Genomic DNA, 18,021 nt, shown 5'->3' with positions numbered 1-18,021 from the left:
GGTATGCAGATTTTGCAGTTGGGGGCCCCTTGCGAGCCCCCAGGATGTTGGGGGGGCAAATGGCATGGACAAAGGGGCAGGCGCCGCGCGGTGCATGTCACCTTGTGCATGTCAATGCACGATGTGTATTCCCAGCATTGTGGCGGGCGGTGCTGTGAGCACCGCCCGCCACAATGCTGGGAATAGAGGATGCCACCGCCACGGTGGCGGTGGCATCCTAATTGCCTGTGCGGGACCGCCACACCACTGGCAGCCGGTCCCAGAACCGCTAGGGTGGCAGGCGGACAGAAGTCCGCCCGCCATCCTAATAGGCCCCTAAGTATCACATGGTTGGGCTAACTAATGCTAGGCTACAATACAATATTTCCTCTCTGAAGCAAAATCATCTGGAAAAACAGAGATGGTAAGGAAGGGGTCGCTACAAGCATTCTGAGAAAACTGTCCTGCAATGAAATTTCCAACAAAACATTCTAATTGTTTGAGGACTCAACTGCACCATTAATTAAAAGAGTTATTTAATTTCAGTAGTAGTCTATGGCCTATCCATTGACAAGCTTGCCTTTCTGGAAGAATTCCTTAAATTGACAATCCACGTGCAGATCTAAACCAAGAAACTATTGATCACAGTAGACATCAACGCATGGGTCCGAAGGCGTGGCCTCAAACCTTTGATAAAACTCCTTCACACCATGCGAGCCCTCACCTTTACCCAAGTGTTGAGTATCTCAACAAACATAGCCAGGCATGCATTAGACATTATGGTCACACACAACCTTAAAACCTCTAACATGATAGTGTCTTACAGTTATGATATGATTATTTCGATCAGCTTCGTTAACCTGTTACATTTAAATTACATACCTGCCACCCACATAAAAGACAACACTTCCCAATTGCCATTAGGCACTTCAGAAACATACGCACTACGGAGTTTTAATCAACTTTCAGTGCTGTGAAAATCATGTAACTCCTAACAACTAATAAGCTGCACCTTAACATATTGTCTGCCCTACACATCCTAGCACATGCAAAATCGGGAACAGCCAAGATCAGTCTCAAATACACTAACAAGTGATTCAGTGGCCTATCAGAAACCTCCCAATTACGGTCTGAAATGACTATGGCATAGGTCTCAGACTTTAAAGGACTTAACCCGCTGGAAGAGGCATACAGGAAGTTATTACATTTAGTTATTGGTGAAACATTCCCATTGAAATGTGAAACGTGAAATCTGCCCCCAGAGAAATGTTGTTCTTCACTTTTTGGGTGGTATTTTATGAACCCCAGATTTTTTTTAGTGTTCTTCACAGATATTATACCCTTGCATCCCCCACGCAAACCACAATAGCACCTTGAGGTACTATAACCCATCGTATTTTTGTGTTTTTCAGAGATGGGAAAAACTATGTAAATAACAGTTTGGGACATTTTTTGCTTGCAAGTTTTGTAAAAAAAAAATCACTAAGGCCTAATCACAAAGCCATCGAGAAATCCATTTGTATCAATGTGGCATGCAGTCAAATTAAGAAAATCAAGGGGTATATTTACAAGAACTGCCGATAACTAGCGTTAGCGGCAATTTTTTAATTTTCTTAATGCGGCCTATCACCAAAAACTATCGCCCTGTTAGCGATGTATTTACAATAGGTTGCTACATGGCAATAGTATGAGCTAGTTGCTGTGAAAACTATCACTAACACTAGCATCAAGGCGATAAAAAGTTTGACGTTAGTGACAGAAAAGTGACGAAAGGCCAATTAGCAGCAAAAAAACTTATGTTAGTCAGCACAACGTCACTTTTTTGCCTCTAGAGGCAAAAATAGCCTATAAGCCCACCTTCAATGAAAAAAATAAAATTAAAACAATGGAATGCAGAATGGAGCAGCCAGGGCCAAGTGCAGCACAGATCAACAACCCCCACAAACCCCTCAACAGCCAGGATGACCAACCAGAGTCCCAGGAGAAGAGGAAATGCAGATTGAGGGCTACATTTATGAAAAGGGGCGCATCACTAGGAAAAACCAGTGATGCATCACTTTTCATAGCACCCTCCTTTCAACACTATGGCAGCCAAAACCTTGAATGCGCAGACTGTCCTCGGAGGCCTCACTGGGCCTGTGTCTGTGACCCGGAGTGGGAGGCGGAGGTGCTGTGGAGTTGCTGGCCCGTGGCGGTAGACATTGGGGCGTTGTCGATCGCCCTTACCTGGTGGTGAAGTCTGGTAGGTCGCATGGCGACACGTTGCTGACCTGTGTGAGTAGAATGGCTGGCGCCCCTTTGAGCTGTGATAGTAGAGGCACTCCTGGGCACCAATGTCGGAAGGTCTGCATCACATACCTTGCGCCACCACTACACTGTGATGCATGGAGAAGATCACCAATGGTGGGCCGTGCTTCTCTGCATCACTGGCCGGAGGCTGTTGCGCTGGCAGGATGCTGTGGAGGGTGAGCACTTGTGTGGCGGGAGCACTGCAACTTCACGCCAAAGGGGGCCCTGTTGCATCACCTGCATTGGGAGGTTCCCCACCGGACTTGGCGGTGACTGCTGTACCCAGGCTTGTGAAATCTCGCCTGGTTGAGGCTCCTGCTGACTGAGTCACAGATTTGGAGAGAGTGCAGACCCGGTGTCAATGTCCAGGTGAGGAGAAGGTGGAACGTGTAGCGGAGGAGGCCCGGGGGTCTAGTTGGGACCAGGCCTAGCGCCTGTGGGTGACACACACTGTGCCCTGAGCAATCCCCAGTCAGCGTGTCCCGCCGCCCACATGGACATTTACATGGTTGTGGACTCATCCCCCCCCCCTGAGCTGGATCTTGGGCAGATTTTCCCCTCGTCTCTACGTCCTTTCTTCATCCTACCCCTTTAACCTATCCCCTTACCCTTCCTTGCTCCATTAACCTTGTCCCCTATGTTCTATAAATGCTTTTCTTGATACTTATGTAACTTGTCACTGATGTAAAATTATAACATTAGTGTTCCTCATGTAAAACGCTCGCTCCTATCCCCTCTCCCCCGAATCTCTCCCCTTACCTGCTACACCGCCTAGCCCCCTGTCCTTTGTGCCCTTTGACTAAGCACTCCTTCTCCCCTTGTTGGGGAAAGATCCAATATTTATACTCTGGAGTCTCAGCGAACCCGCTGAGAGAGTCCACAGCGACAAGGGAGCCACTCACAACTGAGGTATGGTATGGCCCCCCCTTGCCAAAGCACTCCCTCTCCCCTTTTTGGGGAAGGATCCAGTATGTAAGCCTTGGAGTCTCAGAGACCCCGCTGAGAGAGTCCACTGCGTAAAGGGAGCCTCTCGCAACAGAGATGGGGAAATGATACCACTTCCCCTATGATCACAGCTTACTGGACTTTGGACGCAGCTTTGACTCGTCTACCGGTTTGCGTCCCCATCGCCCTCCCCCTCCTCTTTCCACGCTGTGTCTCTGCCCCTCCCCTCCTCTTTCCCTCCTTCATTCTCTGTCTACTTCCCCTGCTCCTAACCCCCTCCCCTGAATCTCTCCCCTTGCCTGCTTTTTCCCTTACGTATATGTGCTTATTGTTTATCTCGACCTTGCAAGTAACTATGTTGCCATGCTCTAATAACTGTGTAACCTTTGTAACGATGTAACTTGCAACTATGATCTTATACTCATGTAAAGCGCTCTGATACCTCCGGGTCTAGCCAGCGCTATATAAAACCTTTAAAAAAAAAAAATCCCTGTGCTGTGGCTGACCTACATCCGCGAGGGCACCGCACAAGATTGATGGGGGACTCCACTAACTGGCTTAAGTCGCTGAGATTGGCCATTGGCGGCAGTGGGTGCCGGGCATAGGAGCTGATGCGAGCCCAGGTCCTTGGGAATGCAGCTTGATCCGCCGTTACTCGCTGGGGAACATGGAATCTGGTCACCACTGTTAGATTGGAAGAGGCAACCGGGTGGTGCTGCCTTTCCTTGCCCCCTGTTAGTTTCCTTTTGGGTGTATGGGGGACTATTCCTTAGGGGATTTCCTCTTCCCACAGTGCTGCGCAGTCTTGTTGCTGCTGCTGCTGCCCCCATCTGCTGCTGCTGGTTCTTCTGACCCAGAGGTCAGATGTACGTGTCCCTCCTCCACCCGCAGGCTCCTGCCTGCGCCTCATCCCTGATGGTCCAGTGGTAGAGTGTCACTACTCTGCAGCTTAACTGTCCTCCTGTTACTGTTTTCTGCTGTTCCTGTCCATCTTTCTGCTATTCTCCGTTGCTTTTCTACCTTTGTTTTTTTTTATCTTTGCTTTGTTTGGCTTTGTTTTTCCTGTGCTTTTTTTCAGTTCCCTTTTCCCTGTCCTCTCCCTTGTTGCTGCTGCAATCCCCTGTGTCCCCGCACCCTACAGTGTCCTTTTCCGCGTTTCCCACCTCCCACCTGTCGAGCCCCCTCTGCAGCACTACTTAACGGCGAACGTTGTGCAGCCATGTGCAACGGGCATGCCACTGGTGCGCTGAAGGCAAGCCTGTCTGCGTCATCCGCCCCTGTACCGTGCCCACCACCAGGGATCCTGGCTCTCAGACATTCCACTGCTACGACACCAGCGCCCTCTTGCCCTCAACCCTGGATGCCACACCGCCTGTCATCTAGCATCACCGAAGAATACCCTTGCACCCTGCCAAAACTGAAAACGCACCTTCTGCCACATCAACACACTAGCGCCTCTCACCGACCAACAGCGCACCCGACCGGCTCAACTACATCCTTCTCAACGTGCGGTCCCTCCACAAACATGCCACAGAAATCTGGGTCTTCCTCAATGCCAACTCTTCAGACATCCCCTCCTTCAAGTAAATCTGGACCAACCTCTGCTCAAGAGCGGACATCGCCATCTCCGACGGCTACAACATCTCCCACAAGGACCATCCCAACCGCCCAGGAGGAGTGTAGTGATGGTGTATGAATCAGGAATCAGACGAGGTAGTATATTTATAAGTTTATTCCAAGTAGAAGACGGAAGCTTATGCAGAGACCCCACCAGGAGCAGTATGTTACTTGCTCAGCCCAACTGACTCCTAGAGTCCAGAATGCCAACATTCCAACCATCACATGAATGTCAACATTCCACAGGATAACAAGACTGTCTTAGCAGAAGTGAATGACACTACAAGGAGGCATTGCCATCATCTACAAAAGCACACTACGACTGATCACGCACTCTAATGACCCAACGGAGTCTCTAGAACACCTCCAACTCCAGATCCGGACCAAGCCCAACACCACCCTCACCAGGCACCCTTGTCTACAGGCCCCCCGTCCCATGACCCCCCATTCACATGCCATTGTAGACCTCATCGCACACCAGGCTCTCCCATCCACGGAGTACATCCTACTATGAGACCCCAACTTCCACCTGGACAACCCCAGTGACCACAACACCACCATACTCCTGGAGAAACTCACCAACATCAGACTCAAGCAGCTACTCACCGCAACAACCCACATAACCAGACACACGCTCAACCCCGTCTTATTAGTCAGCAGGAACATTCAACTAAAGCCACACCACTAAACTCTCCTGGACCAACCATCATTGTATACATCACACCTTCACCACGCCCACCGTACATCACTGCCATCATTGCCCTCTTCCGGTTGCAGCTGAATCAAGGCCACAGAAGAACTTCTAATCAACTCCCTCAGCACCACAACTTCACCAACGCCACAGCACAAAACTTCCACCGATAGATCTCTAACTGCGCTGACACACTGGCACCCCTCAAGGATGAACCGGGCAAACAACACTCCAAGAAGGCCAACTGGTTCACTCCACCCTCCACTTGTCCAGACGCATCGCGAGACCTCTCGAGAAGAGATGGAGCCACACCATCAATCAAATCCGCAGCACAGTCACCCCTGCACCATGGCACAAGGGTGCCTGCATTGGTGCATGACAGCCTTTGTGCACCATCGAAGGGGAAAAGACAGGAGGACTTTATCCTGAGCCCCTTCCAGCAGTTTAACGCCGCCGGTGCATCATTTTCTTGTCGTACTGGCAACATGAATTTTGCACCACGTTGCGCCATATTTACAAAGTGACGCATCTAGTCATATGCGTGACCTTGTGAAGCCCTGTGCCACATTATAGCTGTGTCAGGTATGATGTATGCAGGATGGACGTTTGCACGCAACAAAGTCTTGTAGGATTGGCACAGTGAAGTCTCTCAGATTTCACTGTGACAATTCTAGGACACCACTGCATCAAAACCTTACGCCTGCCTCATGGCAGGCTTAAGGGTGACGCAGTGCCATAGGGATAGGATGGTCCCATGCATTGCTGGAGTTGCGTCATGCTTGCAACAGAACTGTAGCAATGAGTTACTTTAGCACTGCCAGATATGTTAGGATTCCAGACGTATTTGTCAGTGATCACGACATGGAGCGCTGTAAATTGAATACGGCGCATCCATGGTATCGCTAAGAGGGTGCAATGAAAATTGTCGCACCACTGTTTTGTCGCAGCAATGCAACACTTTTCATGAATGGGGCCCAGGAATGCGCCCTATCGTATTGATAAGGCGCGTCCCTGATCATTTGTTTTGGCGCAGGGCAGCGCAGCAATGTGCCTTGCAGCACAGTCCAGCACCCAAACATTTAATATGTGGACCCAAGTGTTTGCACTAATTTTAAGACCAGCTATTTTCTGGTCTTTAAAACTGCCTCTAACTGGAATTAGCGGCAGTTTTGGGGGGTTATCGCCGTACTGGAATTTCGTTGTAAAGGACGTGAAGTGGGGTTAGTTGCAGTTTTTGCATGAGAACGCCCACCTTGCATCTCATTTTCATTAAGTCCCGCTAACAGAAGTGGCGATCTAAAAATTCACGTTTATGCCGGAACAGTGCAGCTAACTGCAGTTAGCAGCAACTTGTAAATAGGGCGATAAAAAAGCCGACATAACATTAAAAAAATTTATGCTACGGAGGCGTTAAGTTCTTGTATATATGCCCCCAAGTATCGTCGCTATCTTGTTTACTGTTCAACATTTGAGCACGCCACATCACTGTTTCTTAACCAGTAAGTGGAGCATATCAAAATATACCTTGATTACACACAAATCCACTTCCACTTGGAAAGCTGGCCTGAGAATCCAGCAAACACTCACACCTCATGTGTTTCACTGGTTCTCAAAAGGATTCGGAACCTAAACTATGAATCTAGTGAATTGATATTTTGAACCCTACTAAAAATCATTTGAGTGGTTCGCAGGTTTTGGTACCCATTTTAAATCTGCCCAAATACAAGGGCTCCGGGGATACTCTTCGAAGCTGAACTCACTTTTGGTTCCCAAATCAACAAATGTTCTGATTCAACCTCCCCTACTCAAACCAACCCCCAAGTTTGAGCTGTACAGAGATATCGCCATGGCATGTCTCGAAAGTGAACCCCTCTGATCATCTGGCTTTAAGTGTAGGAGGAAACCTTTTAAATCAGTACTAGTAACCCTTTGTGCTCAAATGCAAACATATCACTCTACTCATGTCACATAAGGTCATTGGCGGGAGTGATGAGTGCTTGTTGAGTGTGTTCGGCTGCATACAAACATTATTCAACCATGGAAATAATACATTTTTATTTCCTCATTATAAAGCATTTTATGAGAAGCTGTGCTATTAATTCGAAATAGAAAAAACATAATATTGCCTAACATTTATTGGACTGTGAAACGAAGACCGTTTTGTAGGGTAAATGTTGCTTTATCTTTTTACCTTTGTTTTGCTTGTCATGTGATTCAGTGAGGAACCGTGTGATGCGATCAGAAGGAATAGCAAAGGAAATCCCAGCTGTAACTTTCAAAGTGTTTATTCCAATTACTTCTCCGTCCTAAAGCAAAAAATCAACCAATAATCATTGTTAGCAACAAATTTCATAGGGATTTGAATAAAAGACAGCGTGACTAATTGTTCTATTGGAACTTTTGGCAGTCAAAACATCTCATAGCTAATATCTTCCAACCAGAGCCCTGCTCCTGTGTCTGTGATAGGTCACAGGTAACTGAAGGGAGCCCTTAAAGCAGCATTGAAGTTGCAACTCAACACCTTTTTTTCTCCCTCCTGTCATTTATAATGAGTTTTGGGTCAGTGGGCCGCAGACATGAGTAGGGGTGATATTACAGGTGAGGGCATTGACTAGCAAGGAGGATTACAACCCTTCACTTGTGCATATCTGCCAACTCACACGGTGCCACCGTGCAACACACAAAATTGGCTCCCGTCATCTGGTGAGGAGCCAATATCATACGGTGGCAACAAAAACTACTGTAAACCAGTGGCGGCTCCGTCGCAATGGCGGAGGAGCCTTGCCCCACTGCCTGGCTCAGAGCCAGTAAATGAAAAACATTACAATGTCATTGTTTTATTTTTCATTTTCCGGCTCTGAGCCAGCTTGCGAAGGGAGGGGCAGGGCATGGGGAGGAGGAGTGCTATGTGCAGTCCTTTAAGAGCGCATATGTGTTTGGCCGGCTGTCCAAAACACACATGCGCACTTAGGTTTCTCGAGCCCAGGTGCATTGAGCTGGAGAAACCGCACAGACTCCCTGGACTGAGCAGGGCTTCTTTCCTGCCCGCTCTGACCGATCCCCGCGCTGAGTCTGTGACATGGCCCCAGTGCTGGCTGGGGCCAGAATGGACTATGCCAAGTGCAAATGGGAGGCGGGAGGCAGCTCCACATAAGATTTTCTTCTTAATTATTTTTTTGTTATAGCCCCCGTGTGCTCCCCCTCCCATGCTCCCCCACAGTCCCTCCACCCGCCCTACCACCTCTTTATTCTGGCTGCCATGACTGCTGTAAGCAGTGGATTTCCAACTCGTATTCTGATGCTTTGAACCTGTCCATTAAGGGGTGTGAAAACACCTCAGGAGATCGGCACAAGCCTCAGGAAGCTTTTTCGCTGGTTTTGGAGTTGATTGGAGGTGGGGCGCGGGCAAAACTGCCTCTCAGGTGCTTGGGGGGCAGAGACCATGCCCCTCCATGGCCCACACCCCTCCTCACACTGCAAAATTTCAGTTTTAGTTGGCAGGTATGTTTGTGGGTGCTGGTGTCTTTTTTCTATGATTACTTTGATGAGCTATCACTACTTTCCTGCTGAAGATGCTGACATTTTGTTTTATTTAAAGTGCTTAATAGATGTGATGTTCCCTCTATGATACAACTCTTCTACATTTTCCAGTACAATAGAGTGTTTGTTTTATACACTTCTCGTTCACCTTGTTATCATTATATTGCGGCAGGCCTGTTGATATTCCAGTGTTCCTACAGTGGAGCACACTCATTGGTCCATGTCACGTTTTATCACCAACAGGTCCAGTAATGGCTGCCGGATCCAGCTGCTATTCTCACCAATCAATTACTAAGTTTAATATATTTTCTTTTATAACTATGATTATTTAAGTTGGTTGTTACTACACTTGTTATTTTCCCAGTACAGGGTTAAAGAAGCTGGGGCTATATTTTTGTTTGTTTTGCTTAGCTGCCTATTTAAGGGGATTATTCCCACCTTATATAATGCTTTCCGTTTACCCTTTGTAACGAGTACCTCAACATTAAATTTGGTTTAATGTGTTGTGTTAACTATTGATATTTGTTGCCTTCTGCTTGTTTTACCTCCCATATGTTGGGGCATAGCTACTAAGGTTTTGCGTCGGGATTGCATAACTTATGGCTGATGTAAAATCCTTTAGGGCATTTATTAAGACCCCACAAAGCCAGATTTAAAAACAATTGTAAACCTGGGAATGCATGAAAAGCAGCCGTTAGTGGCAATGATCTTTATGTCTCCTTGTTACTTGCTCTGCACACAAAAATCCCACCTGTACCAAAGCCTGCGTTCGTGCTAGGCAGCCACAAATACGCCAGCGCAGGATGGTAGCTGATGCACATCATATCTATGTAGATATGGTACTTTTCAGCTCTCTCCCATTCACGCAACACATCGCAGCAACTTGTCTTGCTGCACTGCGTTACATGAATTTAAAGTAAATCTGCCCCTCTTTCCCTCTGGGCATAGTATAATACATATTTGCGGCCTTTGTATGTTTCCCTTGATCATCAGGCGGCACGCTGTACTTTTTTCAGCTCATACGTCCATTTGTCACACGTAGAGGTTACGGCAACGGAATAATGGCATCTCACGAGTGTACACAGAACCTATATGGACTCCGCTACCGGGCACTGCAGAGTAGACATCGTCTTAGTGGCTGGAAGCCCTTTGAAGCAGTCACAAAGAGGTGTCGAAGGGCTACTTGCCGAGCTTGTCGGTGATCAGGCTGGTGCCCGTGCGGATGGGTCACCAAGCCCAACTGGCCCAGCTTCTCCGTTCTCAGGAAGCGGTCACAGATACAAGACCAGCCGCTGCATCAGGAATTAAAGGGAACAAGCATTTAGGTATGTGTTGACATGTTATAATGTTTAAATATACATTTTCTGTGTACTATATGTTATGAATGTTATGCGCCCTGACCGAAGGGCGACCAACTGTTGTTTTTTACAGTTCCTTGTGTTGGGCAACAGTATTCGATCACCCTTAATCCATGCCCTCCTCGTGAGCTGCATGTTGAACTGGAAGTGTATAACACCCATGCTGCAGGAAAACAAGCTTGGCGGCACCGGGCATCAAAAGGTGAGAGCGTTCAGGGCTGGGCATGTTTGAAAGAATGTGCGAGTTCCACTTCCAACACCAGGAACGGGATTCCATCTGTACAAAGCACCAGGCCCCCATTGTTTCCTCCCAAGGATCCTTATTATAGTTAGTGGTAGCAGCAGTGCATCAGCCGAGGCAGCGGAAGCCTGCAAGTCCTGCAGGACGTTCAAAGCTGCCCGCCAAGAGACGTCCAGTTAAGGAAGTGGACCCAAAGGCAGCCAAACTTTGGGTGACCAACCACAATCCAGAAGAGGCACAAAGACCAAAGGCATCCGAGAGGAAGACGGAGCGTGTGGAGTCAGAGACGTGCGGAAAGTCACACAAGTGACCCGGGCAGCACGGGAATGCGCCCAGGAGATAAAGACGTCTCCACAGAGAGAAGCACTGCTGAACGCAGTACAGAGAGCGACCACATCTCTACTGCACCGAGGTTGAAGAGGAGAAAACAGCGCCAAGTAAGGGCACAGCAGCACGGGGACAGCTGCTACCGTTCCAGGAGTGACAGACCGCAGACAATGTGCAGCCAGCACGTCCAGTGAAGAAAGCGAAGGGCGCAGTCGGATGCGCACCAAAAGAGCCGACAACCCGCTAGACGGTCGCAACGAAGAAGCACTGCTGGAGACAGCAGGGAGATACTCTAAATCTCCACAGCAGCAACGGAGCCCGGAAAGTGCCAAACGCAGCACAGTGTCCTCCCTCACACTGCCTCAAGCAGGAGTCGTCAGTGACCTAAGGCTGACGAGAGGAGAATCGTACACCACAAGTGGCCAGCTGCCATCACAGATCTCTACTGCCTGTGGAAGCCATTCCCTGGTGAGAGAACACCCAGAGCAGGAGCTTTAAGAAACTGAAAAAATGAGTGGCTGCTCGCCATGCAACCGAGAAGAGCGACTGAAGGTTCGCCTGAGTGGTCCGGAGACCTTTGAAGTTCAGCGGCCCCATTGACCTTGTTAGAACATGGTGAATGTCATTGCACCCGAAGCAGAAGAAGAGTGGAGATCGTGTCACCCAGAAGAGCTGGACAAACGCAGGCGTGTCAAAGACAACAAGAGGAGAAGCACGGGGACTCATAGAACCACAAGCCAGGAACACCTCCAAAGACACCAGACAACCACCAAGGCAGACCGACGGCCCTGGCGACAGCACCAAGGGAGAACCACACGTAAGCCGCAGCCAGCGCAAACCGCGTTGCTCCCATCGCTTCACAGTGAGACCGTCCAGCCCAGAGTGTCGGCAGTTGGAGTTGAACGGCATCCCTGCCCCTGGCCGCAAATGCCAGTGGTGCAAGAGAAGACTCAGAAGAGGCAGTCACGTGGCTACGACGTCCATCCAGAAATTTCCTCTCCTAGTTAATTATCGCCACCTGTCATCCAGGCCCTATGGCAACTACATTATCAGTGCCATGTGCATGACACTGCACTCAGCAAGAAACGTGGAAGTGTGACCGGAGGGTCCGCACCAAGAATCGGACAACCTATTGAGGTCATAAGGGGAAGTCATGATTGTCAGGGCCGGACGATGAAGAGAACCCAAGCTACAACAGGAGTGAGTCCTGACACAGCGACAGCAAGGGAAGAGGATGATAACCCGAGAAGGAACTGGCAGCCGCACAGTGGTAGTTCGAGAGTAACCCACACAGCCTGCGCGAACCGGGTCTCAAGCTGTACGTTCCTCAGCGTGTTCATCACTCCTCCGTCATCAAAGTCCCAACAGCCCAAGAAGCACAAGTACATGAATGCAAGTGCCTCCCCAGAGAACATGGAGGTACCTGGCCACTCCCTGCCTCAGGTGATCGACTCCAGACTAGACGTCTGCATCCATCAATGCAAGTCATCACCCGCCATCGTCCAGATTCACCACACGGCTGGCAATGCCACCATGCCAGCCCTCAAGTACGTCAACCGACATCATCTCGAATACACATGGAGTGGAGTCCCACATTAGTGCCAAACTAGCCACCAAGAATACTCAGAGGTCATCTGCTAACCTGGTCTGCACCTGATCTGCCGGAAAGAGAGCATGTCCTGACCAATACCCATACACCCTTGAGGTTTGTGCGAGAGACTGGCTACTGGCTACTCGGTGGCTTGCAGCTGCCCCCAGCCGGCACACAGGCAGGCCCATCGCAGCCTACCAGCAGAACCGTGGCAAGCCCGATGAAGGGCCTCCCCAGGCGGGAGAGCTGGAAGAGACATTGCCCCACCGACAGGTCACTGGACACAGCAAGACAGCCTAAGAGAGACTTCAGGCGATCTCAGAAATCATCCAGTGAACTTTCACCATGGACTCCCACCATGATCTTGACACGCCCAGTTAAAGAACTATTGTTACACACCACATACCATCATCCAGGTCAGCATACGGAAGCTACATGGAACTAAAGAACATGCTTACACCGGCACGTTACTACTGCGCAAATGACATCTTCCTGCAAGAGTTCGTGTCCTGAACCAATCAGGTTAAATGATGAATACCTGCTGAGTGTCCTGTCACCGTCGAAGTCACCAGCCGGTGTCTGCCGTCTTCCTGATGCCGGACCCGAGAAACTGATGGACCCTGTGGTGTATATTTCATTACTGTTTATCCCTACAGGTTGAACTATAGAACTTTTGTTTTATTAAAATTTTGGAGGAATGTTGTGTCCTGCGAGACACGTTCTAGTGTCTCGACAGGCACTGATTTAGTAGCCACACCCCTATGGGAGTGGGCACACACACATACCCCACACCCATACATCACCGGCGTCACAAGTGACGTGACCCGGCTAATAAATGGGCCCGAGTGCACGTGCTCGTGGCCAGTTTACAGTACCATAACCTCTGGTGTCTGTGTCCGTCCTTACCAGCATGTGGGCCTAAGGCCCCAACACAACAGCCGTCTCGGCACTTACAAAATGGCTCGCGCCTCCTCTCGGGCTCCCTGCAGTGTCTGCTCAGGGGTACAGGGGGAGATCTCTGCGGCTGAATCTTGGATTAACGGTGGCATGGATACAAAGCGGGCTTTCTAGTTAAACTGCTGTGGTTTCTCTGAAACCTTCCCCTTGCCGCCATGTGCTGGCCGATGAATTGCCAATATGCGGCCCTGGCCGCCACATATTGACAATTCATCACTTTATCGACTTGTATAAATAGAAGAGAGGCCCAGGACTTTAAGAGAATATCAGCTGCCTAGATGGCGCAAATGACCATATCCATTACTGAGCAGAAACAGCCACTTTACTCGGATAGTTGTAGTGTGTAAAAAACGGTCCTCAAATGAAATACGAAAATACCCCATCAATTCCAGTTGTAAAACCCTCACCCCCACCTTTAAACCTCATTTTATTGCAAATAAATTCCCCATTCAACAACTCATACTATCAATAACCCATAGTTGTTCTTTTTTCATGCATCCATCCATACCAAGTCATTTGACCATCTTTAAATTTTTACTGTGTGTTTTCAATACAGTAATGCAGCAGTAGCTCACTAATATTACAGCAAATAATCTCCGTGACACCCTCCATGTACACATATATGAGGCCTGGATTTGATCTAAAAGAAACTAATTTATAGATGTTGCATGAAACATAAACACAACATTTCTGTGCAGATGTGTGTAATAGACTCTCACACAAATTAGCTAAAAACGTATAAGATCCCAAAGGAGAGACCGATTGCATTGCAAATGCTCGTTTCCACTGCTGTGGTGCTTTCTTGGGTTCACAGACCCTCTTCTTATTACATTGGCATTGTCAATCATAAAACTACAAATTCAGCTTCTTGACTTTGGTGAAAGTTTCTCAGCTTCGGCCTTGTTTACAACCTTGTGTTGTAATGGCTTCCTTAGGAACCCATCAACAGCCATACTGGATTCACAATATATATCACTGCTGCAGTGTTACAACGGTGAACACCCACACAGCGTTTTCAATGCTATGACATCCAAATACCGGAAAGAGGCTACTTTCACAATGTTTGCCCACCTGTATGGAGTCTTCAGAGACCCAAAGTGGGTGGTGTAATGGCAGCATATGATCCACCATCTCAAAGTTGCATTCTTCCCTATGATCTCCATAGATCTGAGATAGGTGCTGAATTGGGACTTAGAAGCACAGAACGATGTGGGTATGAATGGCATTCATTGTACATGTTAATGAAGGCTCCAATCTCCCTCCATAGGTGATCAATGGAATGGCTTGATATGAATCCTACATGCCATGTAAAATTATAGACAAGCAAGAAGCTACTGATAAGAGGGGTTGTTTTTCACCTCACTATTAAAACTGAGATCACAGACAACTTAAGCTACATTTTTGCTGTATACAATGTCACCCAGAAGCCAGTAGAGAAATGTTTTTTTATTAATAGCTGCCAGTTTCAAGGCCCTCTAGACCAAGATCCTTGTCTACCTAGCTAACAAACTAACAGTATCTGGAGGACAAATTCAGAAGAGAAGTATAGACATCGGCAGACTGGAGACTAAACTCTGCGGGAAGGTGAAAACAAAAAAACAAGCCATCTCAGGCTATGCTCCCAGGATCTGGACCAACAACCATCCTACATCACAAGAGCACCAACCCTCCTACAATTATGAAGAAACTGAAAGCTCACTACTTCAATGTACAATACCTTTGATAGTTCAACTTATCAACTCTCCCACTAGCTCTCCTTCCTGCCACTGTCCACTCCCCATTTGTGTCCCCACTAGGGTTTGCCACCTGTACAATGCTCCATTGCTAACTAGCTATGTTTACACTTTAGCAATACCAAAACATACACACAGATATATAAATATGCTCCTCTATTTTTGCACCCAATGACCTGTGCTCAGTTATTCAGAACTTTTCTTTTTGTTCATATTAAACTTTAGGGTCAGATTTATCAAGGCTTTGAGCTAGTGCAAACCAGTGCAAAGTCTTGATAATATATTTACTTTTCATTGCAAATTTTGTTTCTGCTGGAAAGTTCTCTAAAAGCAATACCCTGCCCTACACAGGTGTTCCTATGCTACTACCATGGTTTTTGACACAAAGCACTTTCAACTAACATTTGGACACAGGGCTTTGAAGCAAAAAATATGCCTCCTTGAGGAAGGTACATAGTAGGAGAAAAACCTATTTTCTGTAAAGTTTTCTAACTTCACTCATGTGCTGCACTGTACCGCATACATACAAAGTAGGAAAAGTGTTAACCTTAGTCTAGCCATACCGATTTGTACTGGAAGGGTACCTTATTGTGCTTGACATCACAACACACCTTTGTACTATGGTGCAAATGTTTGTGTGTTGCCCTAGTATGTTTGGGTATAGAATGTTGTACTATAAAGGTCCCCTTCCAGTACAAAACCTATGTTAGATACTATGGTACGAGGAGCTAGGCAACATGAAAGTGTGCCACCACTAGGCAAGAGAGCAGTAGTGCTTTTTCTTAGAAGGTTGAGCTCTTCTGCTATTTCCCTCTCACAAACCAGAGCACACTGCAAGCTTTAGTAAATGTGCCACTTAATGTTCTCTCTATAAAGCCACAGAACTGAACAACCTTGGTTCTCCACTCTTGTTTGCTGATAAGGGCTTGTGCAACAGTGCTTCCTTTTTGGACCTCTATTTTCTATAGCATACTTCCTCCAGTATACACGTTTATAAATTAATGTTTATGCCAGATGTATTTTGTAGTGTGAGCAGTTTTTTGTCTTCAGCCAGTACCTGCTTTTCCAGTTCATGCTCAGACTTCTATGAGCACATTGTCTCTGTTGGTGGGTAGTATTTGGCCTGACAGATGCAGCTGTCTGGCAAGGCCTCCTGTTACCACACTGCACCTCACAACACACACAACCCGCTCGATACACACAACATGCTTAAAAGGGCTTTTGTTCAGCCACCGGTAGTCATTAGCTTGTTTTGGTGAGCCCCCTTCAGGTACTGGCTCAATGAGCTGTACATCATGTTTTGAATACACCCATGGCACTTCGTTTGATGTCTTCATCTTTCCTCCTTGATGTCTTCATCTTTCCTCCTTTAACTGGGAAATGTAGTCAGTTTTTTTCACTTTGTTGGCGGTAGCATGTGTTTTTTACCTTGGTTTGTCCAGGCACATATTTTATTATTGTTGATTGTATTTGCTGGTTTATACGTTGGTGGCTTCATATGCTTTTGGATGTTCGCAATAATTTACAAAGCGGCTGCCACATCGCAGGGAGCCAGCATCAGAAATAACTGTACTGCTACAGCATATCCAATCGGATTACACTGGCAGCGAACCTCATTGGTTAAAAAGAGGATCCAAGATGGCTTCTTGATGAAGACATTCTCTGGCACGAATGAAGACTAATCCCTATATTAACTAAACTACACATTAGTAAAGTAACCAACATATTAAACTACAAATCCGACGAGGAATGGCAGAAAAAGTGCTAGTGTGTTTACGGAACAAACAATAATAACCGGCTCCTTATTTCTTCCTCCAAACCCATGATCTCTTCTCTATATTTCTTACATCTATAGCTTGCCTTGTTGGTTATTATACCCCTCAGAAAAGCCTAGAGAGAGTCCCAAACTATAGTGATGTCGGCAGTTCCCAAGTTGGTATCTAAAAATTGGTTTGTTTCCCAGGAGAGAAAACTCATTTTGTCTTCCTCTAGAAGCAGAGTACGGTCAAAAGACCACGCTCTGGCCTGTTGAGTCCGTAGGCTCTGTAACGTCAATAAAATACTAGAGTGGTCTGACATATGCGATGGCAGATATGTTATGTCCTTTACTCTATCTCTGAGAGTATGGCTAATCAGCATATAGTCAATTTGTGACTTGTGTTTGTACTTAAGATTCCTATACGATACACCCATCTGTTGCCCTGACATTTCTCTCCAAATATCGCTAAGGCCCAATTCGGACATTATTGCCAGGAGAGATACCCTTGATCTCGAAGGGGTAATTGCTCTACTATTGGGAGATTTATCCAATTTAGGGTCAAGAAAGATATTAAAATCTCCTTCCCATATCACCGGCTCGGGGAAGTCCAATAAGTGTGAGAAAATAGTTTGGAGGTTAGAGGGGTCATCATGATTCGGACTGTAATAGCCGACTAATGTAAGGAGAACCTCTCTGATAATGACTCTCAGTATCAACCATCTTCCCCCTGGGTCACCCTGTATTGTAAAATCTGTGCTTTAGCTGATTTTTTAAAAAGGATCCACACCTCCCTAATATTTGCCGTCTAGTCAGTACATGCGAAAGAATCTACCCATTTCTGTGATTTTAATATATCTTTAGTTTCTGCCTCAAGAAGATGAGTCTCCAGGATAACCAAGACTTGGGCGAGGGAATCTCTCAGATATTATAAATTTTTTCATCAAAACGACCCCCCCCCCCCCAAGCCATTCACATTCCAGGACACTATCTGCAA

General features: G+C 47.2%; 1 protein-coding gene across 1 annotated transcript in view; it reads right to left on the bottom strand.

Moving 5' to 3' along the window:
* Window positions 1–18,021, bottom strand: part of HTRA3 (HtrA serine peptidase 3) — a 342,569-nt gene that overhangs the window by 64,254 nt on the left and 260,294 nt on the right. The window contains exon 6 of the mRNA XM_085642481.1: window positions 7,713–7,827. Within this exon, the coding sequence (XP_085498607.1) occupies window positions 7,713–7,827 (115 nt within the window). The remainder of the gene's footprint in view (window positions 1–7,712; window positions 7,828–18,021) is intronic.

The sequence above is a fragment of the Triturus cristatus genome, chromosome 2_2 (genome assembly GCF_964204655.1).
Source record: "Triturus cristatus chromosome 2_2, aTriCri1.1, whole genome shotgun sequence".
Lineage (NCBI taxonomy): Eukaryota > Metazoa > Chordata > Amphibia > Caudata > Salamandridae > Triturus > Triturus cristatus.
The sequence above is the reverse complement of the archived record's forward strand: the minus strand, read 5'-3'. Positions and strand labels throughout refer to the sequence as shown.